At 43.3% G+C, this 20,090-nt stretch overlaps 1 protein-coding gene across 2 annotated transcripts in view; it reads right to left on the reverse strand.

Annotated features, from left to right (window-relative positions):
* Positions 1-509: 509 nt before the first annotated feature.
* KCNK5 (potassium two pore domain channel subfamily K member 5) overlaps positions 510-20,090 on the reverse strand; it is a 72,903-nt gene continuing 53,322 nt past the window's right edge. For both annotated transcript variants that reach the window (XM_006126540.4, XM_075925082.1), the window contains 4 exons: positions 10,045-10,156; positions 7,580-7,746; positions 6,347-6,515; positions 510-5,041 (listed from right to left, as the gene is read on the reverse strand). In XM_006126540.4, coding sequence (XP_006126602.2) covers positions 4,221-5,041; positions 6,347-6,515; positions 7,580-7,746; positions 10,045-10,156 — 1,269 coding nt within the window. In that variant the 3' untranslated portion in view covers positions 510-4,220. The remainder of the gene's footprint in view (positions 5,042-6,346; positions 6,516-7,579; positions 7,747-10,044; positions 10,157-20,090) is intronic.

The following is a 20,090-nucleotide window of genomic DNA, read 5'->3' on the forward strand; positions in this document are numbered from 1 at the left end:
CTGTCATCAACTGCTAGATATTAAATAGCTAGAGTGCGCCATTGGAACATATACAAGATATTAGGCCATATTCAGACTTGGGTACCTGTGCAGTAAGTGTTTATCACCCCCCATCTCCCGCTGATCTTTATGGGAGCTTCTGGTGCTCCATATATTAAACTGCTGGAGACAAAGTGCTCTTCAGTATTCTAGCTCTTTCAATGGTCAACTGAGGATTGTTCCTAGTTTTAATTCGATTATTTTTTATCTGCCTCCCACTTAGACATTGTGGAACGAAGGATTTAGAGCACGGATATAGGTACACAAGCATACATGTGTATAAAATGTCATTTTGGCTAACCTTCCAAATGCTGGGTTCTGGTCCAACATGTCTTTTTGACAAACTTTGCTCCCTCAAAGTACAGTGTATTTAACTTGCAATGGTATGGGGTCACAGAAATAAGACTCAGTTCCTTGATCCCTCTTCTGCTCCCTCCTCTCCCCACCCAATTATGAATGAAGGAAACCTACACAATTCACGTTTTATTGCAAAATATTAAAATAAATTACATTTGACAGAGTCATCCAATATTTACATACATTGTGATTCCAGTGACAATCACCAAACACACAAAGAACAAACAGACGTGTTCATGTGACGGAGTGACAGAAATGAGATCACCGGGGCTGCACAGACCTTAGGGTCTCTTAGTAGACTGAAGCCTAGAAGGCAAGAAGAATATAGAAAAGATAGAGCTCTCAAGCTCCTATTAAGGGCATTAGGGCTTCTGTGTTTTTTAAATTCCTATTTTACTGAGAATGGTGGTATATTTTTATATGTAACACTGAAATCAAATGAAGAGGAGTCAGATCTTATGTAGGATAACAAGGTCAGATCTTATGTAGGATAACAAGGTCAGTAAGCACTGGTTTTAAGTTTATGACATTCATTGGCAGCAACAGATTCACACAAAACCCCAGCATTGGAAGAACCCATGCTCATTTTGTCTATTACTCAGCAGTTTTGTACCAATGTATCAGATTTATTAGTCTGCCTGCCACAAAACAGACACCACTGAAACCCTAACTGGCGTAAGACAAAGGGAATAACACTGATCGAGAGCTAAGTGGAAGATGAGTCTGCCTTGTCTTTATAATTTGGATGTAGTCTTCATCACAAGACCCTGTTGTGAGTGCCAATGTCTTTTACAGCCTTAGATCATCTTGGCAAATGGTAATCAGGCATGAAAGGGGAAACCACATTCAAATTTAATGGCCCAGAGATGGCTAGAAGTAGGTTAACAGTTATTAGTCAGCTGGAAGGACTTCCCCTCTACATACATCTATATCTGCCATTCATGTTTTTATTAAAGTTAGCAGCTGACCACATAATCCCATTTATAAAACTGAAATTACTGAAGAACAAAGCACAGCCTCGGTTCACAAACCCCAGTCAAATTCTAAATGGTGGTAAATCGTAAACTTAAGTTTCTTTGAACTACTTCACATTATACAAAATTTTCCCCAAGCAGCATCTGGGAATTGATACTAGCTAGAGGCACTTTTATGATCAAGAGCTAAAACATCGGGCACACGTCTGGTTCACTACACGTGGCTCAAAGGGCAAGGAGACAATGCTAGTTTTGGCCCCAGACTATTACTTTGCTAAAACACGGATGACAGAGACAGCTGGCTGGCTTAGAACTCAAGCAATTCTGAGATGGCACTAGGATCTGAAGAATACTTAGGGAAACAAAAATCACCTCTTTGCTTTTGTGTGGGCCCTCTGCAATATACCAATTCAATTCTACTTAATCTGTGGATGCAAAGCAGGATTTAATTGGTGCACAGCCCTTGTGCTGGCCCACTGCAAAGAGGTGAATTTTGCTCAATAGCTTTACGGTAAGGCACATGGGTGGGCTGTCTTGAGCACAATACTATCAGGTGTGTTTGTCTCAAAAAAAAAAAAAAAAAATCTGCATTTAGTTCCAGGAAAGTTAATCAGTATCTGAAAATCCATGGTGTTTATACTGTAGACTTTTATACTGTAGGTCAGGAAAGTCCAAACAAGAGCCATGTCAGCAGCATGGCAGAAGGCTGCAACTAATTTGATAACATGGAACAGATTATGTCCCTCTACATCTCTAAAAACAGATGCATTTGGATATGGAGGTTATAAATTCCAAGGTACAACATTCTATCTCAGTCAGTCAGAGTAGCCAAGCAAAGTGTCTGGGTCATGTAATTCCTGTATTAAAGAACCATATTCTAAAACTCTACAGACCACATTTTGGCTGCTTCTCTTCTCTATTTAACATAGAATACCGAGCAGCTAGACTTACTTTCGTTATCTCTTTGGTGTGCCTTTCTCCCCTACCTTAACCCGCAGGTAACTGTCACTAGAGCTTTTGATTTTGGTGTCAACAATGGAAGACAAGCTGGAGAACAAGAACAGTTTTTGGAGTGTTTTTTTTTTTTTCCAAGTGATGTGCATTTTTTTAAAATGAGACTATAAGACCTGCTACAGTAAAGTCACACCTCCATAAATGGGGCCCTGCCTCATTTCTTATGGTTAGAAAAAACCCTCAGTGGCACTAAGATATACCTGTTATCCATGACTCTCTACACAAGGAGGCATACCTGAAGGGCTGGAGTCATAAAAGGCTGTGAAAAAATGACCTATTATAATTCATCAAAACCATCCTAGTACAAACACTCACTTGTTCTTGTCTATTGCAAATCTGATGTATCTACTCATCAAGACTCCAAAAAGCAGTAAAAGTATGAAATTATGCTTTGAGCTAGATTCCCTCTTCCACTATGACACTGTAAAGGTGGAATAACTGCTGAAACCAATTCAGTTAATTCTACTTTTCCCCTCAACATTTTTTAAACAGAGCAGGATCTTGCCCTTTGTTACAATCAGGTTATACGTTCATGAACATAATACCAATTTCCAAAGCGCAATCAATACAGACATTCCTGGTTTTACAGTAGGTGGCTTCAGAACTTCTTGTCAACAGGATATCTAACTGAATACCCACATGGATCATGCTTTTAAAAATACCATAAGCAAAACGCGACTGTTTTTAAAACGATCTCAACTCTAAATCTAATCTGAAGTACTAAATTGGGGAGATACAGCAAGGATATCTAAAACAGAGATACTGGTCATATTGTACAGGTTTCTGTAGCAGCTCTTCAGGTCCATTCGACAGGCATTGAAACATGGAGACAGGATCAACTACTAAAAAAAGGTGATTTTGTTAAAAAGGAGAGAGAAACTAAAACTTCATCTCTACAGACAAAGTGTATTCAAGTATTTTCTTTAGACTATGGACCGTAGAAGGACACTTGCAATGTAAAAAGTCTGTCATATCTTTTGTGCTCCTCTATGTTGATCAAGCAGGCCTTGTACAGTTCTTGGCTACTGGACACAGTGAACTTTAACCACAAGTGCTTTTCATGCCCCTAAGGATGATTTTGTCCCAGGTAGGTTTTTGTTTGCTAAACAGGCTCTCTCTAAACCAGTTTCTTTGGTGTTTTTAGTTTAATACTTTTGTTCATAAATTTACTGCTCACCATTTACTAATAGCATTGGCATAATCCAGACAAACACCATGATAGCACTTTGATGCTTCTTTACTTACTGTTGCCAATGCACCTCAACTCTGACCTTAAGTACATCCTACTATTCTAGTCCCAAACTTCTATTAGAGAGACGCTACCAATTATGCCACATCTAGCGATAGCAAGTTGGCAATGGGTAGCTGGAATAAGACCCCAAATTTATTTTCACTTGTGATCCACACAGGACTTGTATCCACCTTTCCAGAGGTGAACACCTAGTTCAGTAATCTACCATGGTTTATATGCCTAAACCAATTTGTCTGCAACTGGATAGTTTCACAACAAATGAATTCTCCCATAAAAAGCACAAAAAAATAGGCCCAGTGTAACAACTTTAGTCATTTCCTCCCACTTCAAAGAACTAGAGTCCCAAGAGGAAGGAAGATGCGTTAAGCTTTGAATTGTCATCTTGTAACTGGTCTAACACAGACAAGCAAAGCTGATTGATTGGACTCCAAAAGCAAACAACTTTTGATGACATTAAGACATAAGAGGTTTTTGGTTTGGTGTTAGAAAGAGAAGGTGCTAATACATTTGCCTTCCTTCTGCGTAAGTTCTGAACAGACAGTATTAATCACCTTCAAAAAACCATTGCTAAAACATGTGCTGGTTCATGTTGCAGCTGTTACATTGTTTACTGTGTTGTACACATTCATTAGTTGTTCATAAGGCACTGAAATCTCTGACTCGTTACTCGTACAGGTAGATTCATCAGAGGATGGGAATTTCACCAGTTTTTTGGGAGTCTCAGGTTCCTCTGCAAGATTGTCATCCATGGAGGACTTTGAAGTTTCCTCATCATCTGAAAGATCTTCCTCATCGTCTTCTTCCTCATTTACAAAAGTTATATTGGCACTTTCTAAGATCAGGGGTCGGTTATCCCTGGAGTCCCAAGTTTCCCCTTCTTCCTCGCTGATCCGGTCTAGCTGGTTTACAAACATGGTGTCCTCCAGATGACTCTCTCCAGTGCATTTGTCATTTAGGTGCCTCATGACATGGCCATTTCTAAGTCCCAGGGACACCTTGTCAAAATCAAAGGATTTCCTCTTTGTGTATATCACCTGGGCATCCTTGTTGGCATGCTGGATATTTGGTTTGGCATTTTCTGCTTTACTCATTTTCTCATTGCTTGTCTTCAAAGCCTTCTTTCCAATCTGCTTGATGAGATCATTGTAAGTTTCTTCCTTCTTGGAAAGGAAGCTGAAGATGTTCACATCCTTGGAGCTGCCCATCTGGAGAGACTTTTTAGAGGGAGAGTGGTTTCCAAAGGACTCTTTTCTTTTTTTCCTCCTTTTCTTGATTGCTTTGTGGACTTCCACAAACATGCTGACCTTCCAATTGACAAAGAGTGAAAGCCAAGCTAAGCCCAGATAGATCCACAATTCCACAAAATATCTGTAAAGGGCATGGTAGTTTGCATTCGGGTTTACGCCTGTAAAGAAGGCAAAACAAAACAAGTATATATAAAGCTGAAGGAAGTTTTTGTCTGGATATGATGTAAAATCCAATAAAGAATCTTGAAGTGTTTTCAAAACACCATTTTCACACCAAGAACAAAGTTGAAACTGAAAACATGGGGAGGTCTGTATTTAAACTCTCCTAGAATTAGTTACTCTATATAAATCATTTTTCTATACAAAACCCAATGTTTTTAAATGGGTTAGGGAGAAAGAACAATTTAATTATCCAAGTCTAAGCCAGGAATCATTCTGTTTCAAACTCTACTGGGTGGATTTGGACAAGCCAGGTCCACATTTTCAGGAGTGCCTTCTACATTATGACGATGAACTCTGAATATTGAGCCCAAGATATCTAGAGGTGCTAGTCATCCACAGCTCCCACTGCTTTGAGTTAATTTATGAGCTCACTGCACTTCTGGGAAACTAGTAGAACTCAAAGCAAAGTCTAGGTGGCTGAAGTTGAGCACCCAAGATGGAAAGTCACTCAAATATTAGGCCTCAAAAGCTGGTGTCTCATTTTCTCCCATCTGAGAAATAGCGACAACACTTGCCTAACAAGTATCAGAGCGTTAGCAAAAAAATGTTCTGTGGCACCTTACAGACTAACAGATATATTGGAGCATAAGCTTTTGTGGGCAAAGACCCACTTCGTCAGATGCAAGCCTTACATTGACTCTATGAGGCTTGTTTCTAAAAAGTTGTGATTGTTGCAGAAGTGTGTGTGCGTGAAATATTTATAACTCACCTTATGATTATTGAGATAGCCATAAAGAATTCAATTGACTTGCCTGATGTCAACTAAAAGTTGGGGGCTTCACGGTTCCCCAGCTCTTTGGCCTAACCCAAAGCTTTTTAATTAATGAGGTTAGACCACAAGTCCTCTGGGTCACACCTAAAATGATGAGACACTAGCAAAGTCCTGTGATTGCTATGATCAGCACAAGTAAGGATAAGAAAGGAGCAGCATCTCCTACTCCACAGTGTGGAGACAACTCTCCTTACCACTCACTCTCGTCAGCTCAGTGCTCTGCAGAGACTGGGGAAAGAAAAGAGTCTAGAAATTGCCATTTTTGAGAAGTTGCTTGCAGGGCCAGCTCCAGAGTCTCTTGGAATAATGCTGATCTTTAATAAAAGCTTCAGTAATGCAAAAGCCTCCAGATGCATCCACACCTCAGGAAGCTGAAAACACACACACACTCACCACTGACATTTACACAGACATTACATTTACATTACACACCTCAGGCAATATATAAAAAAACAGGGAATTAACTGACCAGCCACAAAGTCTCCAAATCCTATGGTGGTGATTGTGATGAATGAGAAATAGAGACCTTCAATGTAGTTCCAGCCTTCAGTCACCATAAAGACAAAGGGAGGAATGACCAGATGAACTAAAACTCCCCAGACAATGAAAATAGCTGTGCATGTAATTTGTGCCTTTCGCTGTGAAGGAAAAAAAAAAAAAAAATTTACATACAAGTCGTTTTCTTCCACCCCATGCATTTTATCTCACATCCATCAATGCTGGCCATAAATACTGCCCACAAGCCTATCACCGACCCTGCACAGTTGCTGCTGGAGTAAAAGATAAGGCATGTTTCGGTAGAAAGGAAGGGGGCTGCAAAAGGACAGTGTAGGCAGAAGCACAATTGTCAGAAAGGGAGCAAATGATCAGTGTAGGAGTACTATGGGGTTGACAGGGCTCAGGAGAAAAAGGAGAGCCAGGATATGTTACATGAATTAACCATGCAGAATTCTGAATTCCTAGGCTTCAATTCTAGCAAAGGTTTTTGGAACCCACACAAGCCACTCAAACTGCATTAGGGGGGAGGTGACACCACCAACACCTTTGAGAGAACCGGCCTGAAAGTAATACACATCTGCCTGTTAATTCTCTACGGGCAAAACTCGTTCTGACACCGAGCTTGGGCCCACAGCACTCATACTCTGTACTGAGGGCTGAGGATATTGCGATGGGAGTAGCTGTAAGAATAATCACCACACACACTGCAATTCATGATATATATGGAGAGAATTTTAGCAATTTCCTTCCCATTCTTCCCCAACTCCTGCATATACCCCATTTACTTGTCTGCATACATACACATCTATATTTCGCCCTCAACAGTGTCCTGTACTTGCTTGGATTTACTGCAAACACTCAGCTATGTATAATGTTGTACGCATCTCTGTTACACTCTTTTGTAACTGTCGCCATAGCGACTAGAACATTATTAAATGTCTGTATGACAGTATAAGCTAGAGGCCCAATCAAGGCCCCTTTGCGATAAGTGCTGTACAAACTCTAGTGGACATGGACCTTGTCTGAGAGAGCTTACGAACAGGGCTCAGTCCTTTGCTCAGTTCAACCCATGTAACCCCATTGCAGAATATGGCCCTTAAGAGCAAAGTACACTACCAAGATTAAGCAGATAGCCGAAGAACTAGATGTTCAAGTCATATACCAACCACACCCAACAAGAAGAAAAACAAGCATAAATCCATACCAGGCTTACTCCTCTCTTTGTTAGGAACTGGCCTAGCCTTTTGGCACGCCCACCGAAGAACTTTCCCAAGGCACTGATCCATGTCAAGCAGAGAGGAACTCCAAAGAGGCCATAAAATACGCAGAAGACACGTCCAGCGGGCGTCTTTGGAGCAACATTTCCATAGCCTGAAAGAGATAAAAGACAATTACACAGATGCCAATTCAAGGCAGTTCAGAATATACACAGGGAATTGTAGTCTCTCTGTGGACCAGATAAGCAGGAAATTAAAGAGAGACCTGACCTGGAGAGTTCTAAAAAGAATTCTTTCTTCCAGTAAATATTGTGAAAATTTTTAGTCTTATACATTATTCAAACCTGAGTCAGACTTCATCCTCTACACATTTACTAATGGAGACATAAGAATAAGAAAAAAACAACAACAAATGGTTGAAGTGCCACGAAAGCTCATGATACATCTACATGTTTTGTTAGCCTATAAAGTGCTACCAGACCATTTGTTGTTTTTTTTCCTGTACAGACTAACTCAGCTACCCCCTGAAGCATAAGAATAAGAGTATGTCTAAGACTACAGATGTCTGCTGACATAGATGTTCAGTCAGGGGTGTGGAGAGGTGTGATTCCTAATAAACACTGCTGTGCGGGCAGAATTCCCTACTGTAGATGCATTACCAATAAAGCTATTCTGTTACCAACATGGTTTGCTTCTCCTGTGGGCTGTGTCTAGACTGGCAAGTTTTTCCACAAAATCATCTGCTTTCGCGGAAAAACTTGCCAGCTGTCTACACTGGCCGCTTGAATTTCCGGAAAAGCACTGATGATCTCATGTAAGATTGTCAGTGCTTTTGCGGAAATACTATGCTGCTCCTGTTTGGGCAAAAGGGCCAGTGTAGACAGCACAGTACTATTTTCTGCAAAAAAGCCCCGATCGCGAAAATGGCGATCGGGGCTTTTTTGCAGAAAACCACGTCTAGATTGGCCACGGACGCTTTTCTGCAAAACATGCTTTTGCAGAAAAGTGTCCTGCCAATCTAGACACACTTTTCTGAAAATGTTTTTAAACGGAAAACTTTTCCGTTAAAAGCATTTCCGGAAAATCATGCCAGTGTAGACGTAGCCGTGGGATTTATAGGTGGGGGTGGTTTTACTTTACTAGTACTAAGTGCACCTTTAACCATATAGCTACATCCACACCAGGAGTACTTTGTTGGTGTAGAACACTGGCATTTCTATACCAGTAATATGCTCCTAATGAAGACACAACCCAAGGAAGGAGAAGCCAAAACTGTCCCTGGGGCATAAATTTTCTTTTTATGAGATCCATCTAAGCTTTGTCCTGGCATTTCCGCAGCTAAAGAAAGCCTGCTAGGGAAGAGGTGGAGGAAAGGTTTGACAGAGCAAGATGCCTTGGCTAGGGCTTGGGCCTCCGATAGTGCTGAACAGATATTCTGACCACAGTCCCAGTAAGGACAGCTAGCTACGTGTCTAACCCCTCGGCGTCAGTACTTCCTTGTTTAAATCCGTTTTTGCTTTCTTTAACTTTTTACTGGAAGTTTAAAGAACAATAAAATCAGGGTTCGCCCCCCCTCCCCCCAAAAAAGATTTTTAATAATAGTAACAAGCAGAACAATTTGGTTTAGCAGCAAGGTTTCCACCTCCCATGGTCAGTTTGTGTTTGCAAACACTTTATGTGTTCCTTGTCAAAACAAAAGCAATAAACAGTGCCCCTAATGTTTTCCTGCATCTTGCAGGGCTCTCTGGGCCCATGGGAAATCCATATCTTCTGCAATGGTAAAGAAGATCTTTGCAAAAGAGCTGCAGCTAATTTTCCAAGTTCTGCAGCACCATCTGTTTGCATACCCTATGAGGAATAAGTTTTATGGTACTATAGGGTTTCACATGAACAAATCAGCACACAGATTTAGGAGAGTGACTCAATTCTGCTGAGCTTTACCTATGAAAAATACAAGAGACAGACAGGACAGCCTTCAGATCTGTCTCTTTCGCTAATAACAGTGCATTTATCAACAGATTGTTTGGGAGCGCGTGGAACTATACGTGATAGGAGAGTTTCACAAAATCTCTCACATATGCGGATGCTCCAAGCCCCAAAGAACATTCCTTTAAGTTAAAGGCAATACTCTGGGCAAGCGTAAGCTTCGACTGGCACTAAGAACACATGAACCCCACCTTGTCAGCACACTGCATCTGCAATGACTCTGCAAGGGAAACATTTCTATGATGTATTTCAAGGGATTGAGTACTGTGGAAAACAGACTGAAAAAGTGTCAGTTCCCCACCAAATGTGCCTCAAAGATACATTTTCTAAGTTTTTTTTTTTTTTGATTTATAGATACTTCCTATAAGCTTTTATTGTCCTTCAGCGGACAGCCCTTTGGACATGACACAGCATCATTGGGGCTTAAAAATTAAAGGCCAGACGACTTTACATGTGAAATACCCACCGATTGTAGTGATTACTGTAGCAGCAAAGATAACAGCATTAGGCCAATTCCAGTTGTTGAAAGTGTTGTTCCCAGTGATAGCAACCCCTTGCCCAGCAGCATTTGACACCTCCTACAAGGAAAAAATTGATACATAAAGTCATCTGGATACAATGCCCAACACAAAGCTTGAAGTAGAATGCCCATCATGTCAGTTCAACCTTGAAAAATGACAATGAAATTTTACTGGGCACCAAGTTTACTCACCCATCCTTACTAAGATTGGGGGAGTGGGGAAGGAGATGCAACCAACTATAAGAATGACCCAAAGTGAGTCAGATCAAAGATCCATCTAAGCCAGTGTTTGGTCTTCTGACAGTGGTCAATGCCAGGTGTTTCACAGAGGGAATGAACAGAACAGGGAACAGAATAGAATAGTGAGATAAATAGAAAGGAACATAAACACTGTCAAATCAAGTGTAAAAATGTAATAAGAAAAGCAAAAAAAGATTGAGGAACAGCTAGCCAAAAACTCAAAAAGAAATAACAAAATGTTTTTTAAGTACATTAGAAGCAGGAAGCCTGCTAAAAAACCTGTGGGTCCCCTAGATGATCGAGCTAGAAAAGGAGCAATCAAGGACGATAAAGCCATGCGGAGAAACTAAATGATTTCTTTGCTTCAGTCTTCACGGCTGAGGATGTTGGGGAGATTCCCGAATCTGCACTGTCCTTTGTGGGTGATGAATCTGAGGAACTGTCCTGGATTGAAGTGTCATTAGAGGAGGTTTTGGAACAAATAGAAAAACTTAATGTTAACAAATCTCCGGGACCGGATGGCATTCATCCAAGGGTTCTAAAAGAACTCAAATGGGAAATTGCTGAGCTATTATCCGTGGTTTGTAACCTATCCTTTAAATTGGCTTCCGTACCTAATGACTGGAAGGTAGCCAACGTGACACCAATATTTAAAAAGGGTTCTAGAGGCGATCCTGGCAATTACAGACCGGTAAGTCTAACTTCAGTACCGGGCAAATTAGTCGAAACAATAGTAAAGAATAAAATTGTGAAGCATGTAGAAGAACATAATTTGTTGGACAAAAGTCAACATGGTTTCTGTAAAGGGAAATCCTGTCTTACTAATCTATTAGAGTTCTTTGAAGGGGTTAACAAACATGCGGATAAGGGAGATCCAGCAGATATAGTATACTTGGATTTTCAGAAAGCCTTTGACAAGGTCCCTCACCAAAGGCTCTTGTGTAAATTACATGGCCATGGGATAAGAGGGAAGGTCCTTTCTTGGATTGAGAACTGGTTAAAAGACAGGAAACAAAGGGTAGGAATGAATGGTAAATTTTCAGAGTGGAGAGGGGTAACTAGTGGTGTCCCCCAAGGGTCAGTCCTGGGACCAATCCTTTTCAACTTATTCATTAATGATCTGGAGAAAGGGGTAAGCAGTGAGGTAGTAAAGTTTGTGGATGATACCAAACTGTTTAGGATAGTCAAGACAGAAGCAGACTGTGAGGGACTCCAAGAAGATCTCACCAAACTGAGTGACTGGGCAGCAAAATGGCAAAGGAAATTTAATGTGGATAAGTGTAAAGTAATGCACATTGGGAAAAATAACCCCAACTATACGTACAGTATGATGGGGGCTAATTTGGCTACGACAAATCAGGAGAAAGAGCTTGGAGTTATCGTGGACAGTTCTCTGAAAACTTCCATGCAGTGTGCAGCGGCGGTCAAAAAGGCAAATAGGATGCTAGGAATTATTGGGAAAGGGATAGAAAATAAGACCCAGAATATCTTACTGCCCCTGTATAAAACTATGGTATGCCCGCATCTTGAATACTATGTACAGATGTGGTCTCCTCACCTCAAAAAAGATATTTTGGCCTTGGAAAGGGTTCAGAAAATGGCAACTAAAATGATTAGGGGTTTGGAACGGGTCCCATATGAGGAGAGGTTAAAGCGACTGGGACTTTTCAGTTTAGAAAAGAGGAGACTGAGGGGGGATATGATAGAGGTATATAAAATCATGAGTAGTGTGGAGAGGGCCGATAAAGAAAAGTTATTTATTAGTTCCGTAAATAGAAGAACTAGAACACACCAAATAAAATTAATGGGGAGCAGGTTTAAAACGAATAAAAGAAAGTTCTTCACACAGCGTGTAGTCAACCTGTGGAACTCCTTGCCAGAGGAGGCTGTGAAGGCTAGAACTATAATAGAGTTTAAAGAGAAGCTAGATAATTTCATGGAGGTTAGGTCCATAAAAGGCTATTAGCCAGGGGATAAAATGGTGTCCTTGGCCTCTGTTTGTCAGAGACTGGAGAGAGATGGCAGGAGACAAATCGCTTGATCATTGTCTTCGGTCCACCCTCTCTGGGGCACCTGGTGCTGGCCACTGTCAGTAGACAGGATACTGGGCTAGAAGGAACTTTGGTCTGACCCAGTACGGCGTTCGTATGTTCTTATGGGAATCATTACGTGATCCATCCCCTGTTGCTTATGTCCAGCTTCTGGAAAATTGAGGCTAGGGACACTTCAGAGCATGGTTTTGCATCCCTACCCATCCTGGCTAATAGCCAATGATCTTCCATGAACTCCATGCTGCGTCCTCCCCTGCCCCCAGGGATTATAGAACAGCACAGGACACAGAGCCAGGAGACGTGAAAAGTGGACATCCGGCTAACTCCAATCATGCTGGATGTTTCCATCTCAGAGAGGTTTAACCTGTACTGTGTGTTCTAAGGAGAAGGCTTTTTTTTTTACCTTGGCCCACACCATGCAGCTGAGTCTCTCTCCCACCCACCTTTCCTTCCTTACTAAAGTGGATCAGTTACTGTACTTATCACAGAGACCCAAACCCAATTAATAAAAACAAAGCACTAACTGAATAAATATTATACAACCCAGGTTATTGAATTTTGAGCCCCACTATACAGAACAACACTTCCTGCAACTAAATTGTCCTTAAAGTGCATTTATTGGGTACATAGTGTAGAAAACCATTAAAAAAAATTAAACTGCATTTCACTATAGGAGCCCATTTAGAGATTAAAAGAAAAGAACCTTGGAGTCTGGGTGACTACAGATCTCTCTACTGAGGAAGCTTGAGAAGCATGCAAGATTGTACACAATATTTGTTGTAGGCTAAAGGCTGTAACTAAGGTGCAGATAGACAGCAGGGCTGGTCTGCTGAGGATTGTTATCAGTTGACAGAAACCACAAAGATGGGTGTTGCTGTGATCATATTCTTCAAAACCACAAGTGTCACTAGAACGGCAAGAAGGAACTAAAAGAAAGCTGAATGCACACCCCTCCCCTCACCACTTGAAATAAACACACACACTATTTTAAAAAAGACTCACTACGTGTTTGATCCCTGTTAGTCATGCCTCTGGAGGTAACACACTTGGGGCAAGATGGACACATGAGCAGAAGTAAAAGGTGTCATGTCACCCCTCTCATAGACTTTAAGGTTAGAAGGGACCATTATGATCATCTAGTCTGACCCCCTGTACAGTGCAGGCCACAAAATCTCACCCACTCCTCCTAGAATAATCCTCTCACCTATATCTCAGATATTGAAGCCTTCAAATACTTTGAAGACCCCAAGATGTAGAGAATCCTCTAGCTGTGAACTGTACCCCATGCTACAGAGGAAGGTGAAAAACCTCCAGGGCCTCTGCCAATCTACCCTGGAGGAAAATTCCTTCCCGACCCCAAATATGGCGATCAGCTAAACTCTGAGCATGTGGGCAAGACTCATCAGCCAGACACCCAGAAAGTTCTCTATAGTAACTCCTATCATCCCTCCATTGACCTATTTCCCACTGAAGGGCTTTTCCCACCATCCTCCTACCAACAGGGATTAGTATGGCTCCCACCAAACCCCCCGCATGAAACTATCCTGCAGTTGCATTAACCCAATGTGTGTGACATTAACTCGGGGGCAGAGAGGCTGGGGGAAGTGTTCCCTCTAAGGCTATGTCTACACTCGCGGCTTCTTGTGCAAGTACAGCCATTCTTGTGCAAGAACCCACAGATCATCCACATTGCGCAAGAGCAATTACAGTACGGCATGGTAAGACTGGGCATCTTGCGCAAGAGCTACGCTCTTTTCTAACAGGTGTAAGCTCTCTTGCACAAGAGGGCAGCATGGATGCTTGGCAGCGATATCTTGCACAAGAAACCCGAAGGGCTAAAATGGCCATCGGAGCTTTCCTGGGCAAGAGAGCGTCCACACTGCCATGGATGCTCTTGTGCAAAAGCACAACTCACACATGGCAGTGTGGACGTGTTCTTGCACAAGAACCCTTGTGCAAGATGTTCTTGCACAAGAAACTGCCAGTGTAGACATAGCCTAAGAGTTTCCTGCCAGGAGCAGAAAGAATTTTGTGTTGTGCACCAGTAATGAGTTCATGTGGCTTGTTTGGATGTGCCACTGTGGCACCCAAGTTATTAATAAATATTTTTAAACCTTTATCTTTTCTCTCTGCTGCCATATCTCCTCCCCCTTGTTCCATCAGCTCCCCTGGTGCCTGCTGCCCCCTCAACTCCTCACCCTCCTCTGCTGTTCTGACTCCTGCCCTTCTCACTGCCCTCAGCCCTCCTGCGACCTGCCCCCCTCCACCAGCCCTTCTCTGCCCCCTGTGCCCACTCCTCCAGTAGCCCCACTCTGATCATGTGAGCTACCCTCCTTATCCACTCTTCTAACACCTCCCTCTACACACCTGCCCTGCCTCTCTCCTCTGGTGCTGGTCCCTTCCTTGCAGGTGTCTGCCCTTCTGCTTTACCCTCAGAATCCCCTGGCACCTGCACCTTCCCTTAGCCCTGCACCCTCCTGGTGCCTCCCCCTTCCCTCACTGCCCCTGCCCTTTTCCCTCTTTTTCCCTGATGCCCACCCCCTCACCACTCTCTGCCCCCATTCCCTTCATGCCCCTCTGTGCTTTCACACATGACTTGCGCCATCCTGGCCTTCCTCATGCTCACTCCTTCTTTCAAGCCTTCTCCCAGCGCCTCCTCCTCCAGCCCCCAATGTCTTTACCCTCTCCTCTCCAGTATCACCCTGTCCCCTTCCCATTGACACCTCCCCTCCCACCCTTTTCCTCTTTGTCTGCACATGGCCCCCTGTCTCTCCTCTACCCTGTCCCTTTGGTGCCTTCCTCTTTCTTCCCCCTCTCCCCCCCGTACAAGCCCCTGTCCCTAAAAGCTAAGTAATGTAGATACACCCTTAGATTCATAGTAATTCCCCTGTCAAAGGCACACCTCCCTCTTGTCCCTGATGCCAAGCAATTCTAGCAGCTCCAGTCTTGTCTGAGACTCCATTTGCATTCTTGTCTTAGTATCTTTTGGCTGTAAAGAGCCTGTGTGTGTGTGGATCAGAGGCCACAATGCACATTCAACATCTACAACCCAGCAGTAGAAGCATAAGATAAACCCTTCTTTTCTCTCCTGCTTCCTGTAAAAGTAATGTCCCTTACACAGTACACTGAAAAAGTTTTAGTTAGTATCATTATGGACAGTGCTCGAGTCCTTTGTAGGAAAAATGTGCAGCCTTGAATTGCAGACCATGTGTCTGATCAATCCAGCATGAAATAAGAGCACAAGAGCAGAAAAGTTAATTTTGCTGCAGAAGGAAAAATATGTAGCAGTTTTCTAAGGAGAGTGCAACGTCTTGACCATTTTGAAATTATCATTTTTTTGCCATCAGTAGAAAATTCAAGCCGACGCTAATACCATTAAACCACAAATGCACTTTTTGGGCAGAAGATTGTTAATCTGCTAAAATCTTTTTTAATTCAAATAAACTGTATCAGAGAGACAGCCAACTCTGCCATTCCTCACTACAGTATACAAGTTCCTAGGCTTCGGAAGTTATTATTGAAATTAAATAGGGATTGTAGAAATGGAATCCAAGAAAGGGAAAAAACCAATACATCTTTAAATAATCTCAACAAATATGATCAAGAAGGAAAAAGATCATTTCAACATAATCAAGGTTACTAAGTTCTCTCCCTTTCCAACGTAATTCCCCTGGATAAAATAAGGCTCCAATGTAGCATTAGGTTTCCTTCGGTGACATCTTTACTGTTAGCTATTAATGACCAGCTTAACTTGATGATTTATCAAAGGTAAAAGTGCCACTCTAATAACTTTCTACCCTTTGCCCAAGGCTACATATACAGGAGCTAATGCTTAAAGAGTTTGAGATATGTGCCGCATCGATTGTCCATAAAAATAAAGGTCTGACTGCAAACAAGAACAAGAGAGCACATTTAAAAAAAAAAAAAAAAAACACACCATAAATTACAGGCAGTCCCCGGGTTACGTACAAGATAGGGACTGTAGGTTTGTTCTTAAGTTGAATTTGTATGCAAGTCGGAACTGGCGTCCAGATTCAGCCGCTGCTGAAACTGGCCAGCGGCTGACTACAGGAAGTCCGAGGCAGAGTTGCTCTGCCCTGGGCTTCCTGGAATCAGCTGCTGATCAGTTTCAACAGCGGCTGAATTTGGACGCCTGGGACAGAGCAGCTGGGGCGCTGCCGGGTAGGTCCCCGCAGCGCTGCACCTCAGTGCTGCGGGGACCAACCCGGCAGCACCCCAGCTGCTCTACCCCAGGTGTCCCCAAGTCAGCCACTGCTGAAATTGATCAGCTGCTGATTCCAGGAAACCCGGGGCAGAGCAACTCTGCCTCGGGCTTCCTGTAGTCAGCCGCTGGTCAGTTTCAGCAGCGGCTGACTTGGGGACGCCTGGGGCAGAGCAGCTGGGGTGCTGCCGGGTTGGTCGAGGAGCCCCAGCTGCTCTACCCCATGCGTCGTCGGCGAGAAAAGCCTGGTCTGCTGGGGGGGGGAGGGGAAGGGGGCGCACTAGCTGTGCCCCCCCCCCCGCAGACCAGGGAGACGTGGGTGGCGGGACCGCCGAGATGCACCACGGTCCCGCCTGTATCCTCCGCGGCTTTGCTCCGTGTCTCCCTGGTCTGCTGGGGGGAGGGGGGCTCAGCTAGTGCGGGGGGAGGGGGGCTCAGCTAGATTCTACATTCTGAAATGCTGTTTATAGACTTTGCATAGTTTAGAGGTTTTGAAAGTCGTAGTTAATTCTGATACTGTAAAGTGATTATGCTTGGTCTGAGGGGGTGTTTAATCTTTACATTAGATATTTATCTCTGCATAGGAGATTTTCGCATTCCTGTTTTTTCTTGTGTGTCCTCATATACAATAACCAGGGCTCGACAAATAATGCAATCTACTCGCCCGTGGCAAGGAGATTGCAACCCAGAAGAGCCGGGTTCGGGCGATCTGCTCATGCGCAGATTGCCGGACAGCGCAGCTGGCGAGCGGGGCTCGTCGCGGTTCGGCAAGCCCTGACAATAACCATATCAGGCTCAGCTGTTAGCTACCTCTTCATCCAGTTTTAGATTCACCTTTAAAGGCTTTTTTGTGATAATAAACTTTTAATTCTAGTTGTTTAATAAATATATCAAATCTGGAAACCGCCCCACGTTCATATTCATAATTACGCACCAGTTATTAGAAGAATTTAATAATTGAGCATGTTATAGGTTATAGGGCTGTAGTAAATAACACCCCTAAATCGTTATTTTATAATATTCATTGCAAAGTATATAAAATGAAAATTTTGTATAACCAATAGCCTTAAGTGATTTTGTATAACCAACAGCCTTATAATCAGCAGCTAAACAGTTTCAACAAAGGAACAACAATGAAATTTCAAGAGATCTCTGTGCTGAGATTGCCTTCCTGAAATGTAAACATTCCACCAACTTTAAATCGGACTGCAAGCCAAAAGAACTGCTTCAAGAAATATTCGATCTCAGCCCCTCGACTATTTCCTAATATGACAATTGCATTACATATTTTTGTCAGTCTCCCTGCATCCGTGGCTTCAGGTAAATGCACATTCAATGTGTTAAAAAAAAGAACTATCGTCGTTCTACAATGGGACAAGAGCACTGAATGGGCTCACAATACTTAACGTTAACAGTGATGTTGCACATAAATTAGATTTTTCTTCAATTATAAAGGAGTTTGCACACAACAAAGCCAGAAAAGCATTGCTAAAATGAAGAGTTTTGCTTGCAGTGGAAACTTACAATTAAAGTTACATTTTTAATATACATGCCATTGGTATAATGACTTAATTGTTAATACATAAATGTCTCAAGTGTTCAGTTTCATATATTGTTTTGGTTTTAGTGTGACCCTGTGGATGAGAAGTTAGATACATCAGGGGCCTGAGGCTGGGACTGGGCTGGGGCCTCTTAACTCAAAGTGACCAGGCCTCTGTCATTCTCTGAGAGTGCCTGGCTCCACTGTTAAGCAGGGATGAATGTGTCACTAAAGACAAGTGACCCGCAGGGAAATCTGCACTGCCATTCTCATTCAGTCAAGATCTTTAGGGCCAGTTAAAAGTGGACAAAGGAAAGCATGCATCAAGACCTTTGAAAAAAGAGCGAGAGAAGAGGGAGGGCTTCTATGAAGAATAGAAATGCAGAATGACAAACAAGCTTGGCCACAGTGCCAAGCACCCAACCATGTAAAATTACAGCTCTTTAAACCATTAAGCTAGTGGTTCTCAAACTTTCTAGCCCATAAACCACATGGCTCAATGCAAACCTTTCTGCGGACCACCAGATGTTAATGGAAATTCACTATTAATTACATCATTACACCTGAGCCATTTTGCTAGTGCTACAGCTGGGGAGAACGGTTTAAATTATTAAACAGATTAACCATTTTAGCTGTCTCACGTTAATTTACTAAAACTAATATTTTATTAAAATGAAGTTAAGTCCAACACAAAAGGTATCAATGTTTTCTTCATTTATGGCAGGGGTGGGGAACTTTGTGTGTCGGGGCCACAGACCTAGACATAAATCAGTTGGGGTATGTCTACACTACCCCGCTAGTTCGAACTAGCGGGGTAATGTTGGCATACCGCACTTGCAAATGTAGCCCGGGATTTGAATTTCCCGGGCTTCATTTGCATAAGCGGGGAGCCGCCATTTTTAAAACCCCGCTGGTTCGAACCCCGCGCAGCGCGGCTACATGGGGCACGAACTAGGTAGTTCGAACTAGGCTTCTTAGTTCAAACTACCGTTACTCCTCATTCCACGAGGAGTAACGGTAGTTCGAACTAGGAAGCCTAGTTCGAACTACCTAGTTCGTGCCCCGTGTGGCCGCGCTGCACGGGGTTCGAACCAGCGGGGTTTTAAAAATGGCGGCTCCCCACTTATGCAAATGAAGCCCGGGAAATTCAAATCCCGGGCTTCATTTGCAAGTGCGGTATGCCTACATTACCCTCCTAGTTCGAACTAGGAGGGTAGTGTAGACATACTCTTGGGGACCACACAAGTGAGAAGCAAAAAAACTCCTCCAAACCCCCCCAACCCTCACTGATGTGGCTCCCAACTGAAACACCTCACTCCTCTAATGTTCCAGCCCCACGAGGCGAGGGGAATGGACAGGACAGGGAGGACTGAGGTTCAGGGCTTCTCATAGGCCAGATTTACTTTTCTGGGGTTCCACAGCTAGTAGCTTTTATGGACCCCTTTAGGCTTTGGGATGGGAGCAAAAATGAGAGGTTCAGTGTGCAGGACAGGGCTGCCAATGAGTGGGATAGGGATGGGGTGCAGGATCTGGGAGGGAGGTGGAGTGCAGATGCATGGTTGGGGGGAGGTAGGGTGCAGAAGCAGGCTGGGAGTAGGGTGTCTGGCCAGGGTGAGTGAGTAGGAGCAAGGAGAAACCATGGATGCAGAAGCAGGGTGGGGGTAAGTGTCTAGCCAGGGGGGAGGGTGTAGGATCAAGGGAGGGTGCAAGAGCAGGCTGGGGGTAGGGTGTCTAGCCAGGGAGATGGGGGCAGGGAGTGGCTGGGGCTTCCTGGGAGCCATGTGCCCTCCCCCCTTGTGATGGGCGTGTGTGTGTTAGTACATAAGAACGGCCGTACTGGGTTAGACCAAAGGTCCATCTAGCCCAGTATCCTGTCCGCCAACTGTGGCCAGCGCCAAGTGCCCCAGAGGGGGTGGACCGAAGACAATGATCAAGTGAT

This window comes from Pelodiscus sinensis, chromosome 3, assembly GCF_049634645.1.
Source record: "Pelodiscus sinensis isolate JC-2024 chromosome 3, ASM4963464v1, whole genome shotgun sequence".
In the NCBI taxonomy this organism is placed as follows: Eukaryota; Metazoa; Chordata; order Testudines; family Trionychidae; genus Pelodiscus; species Pelodiscus sinensis.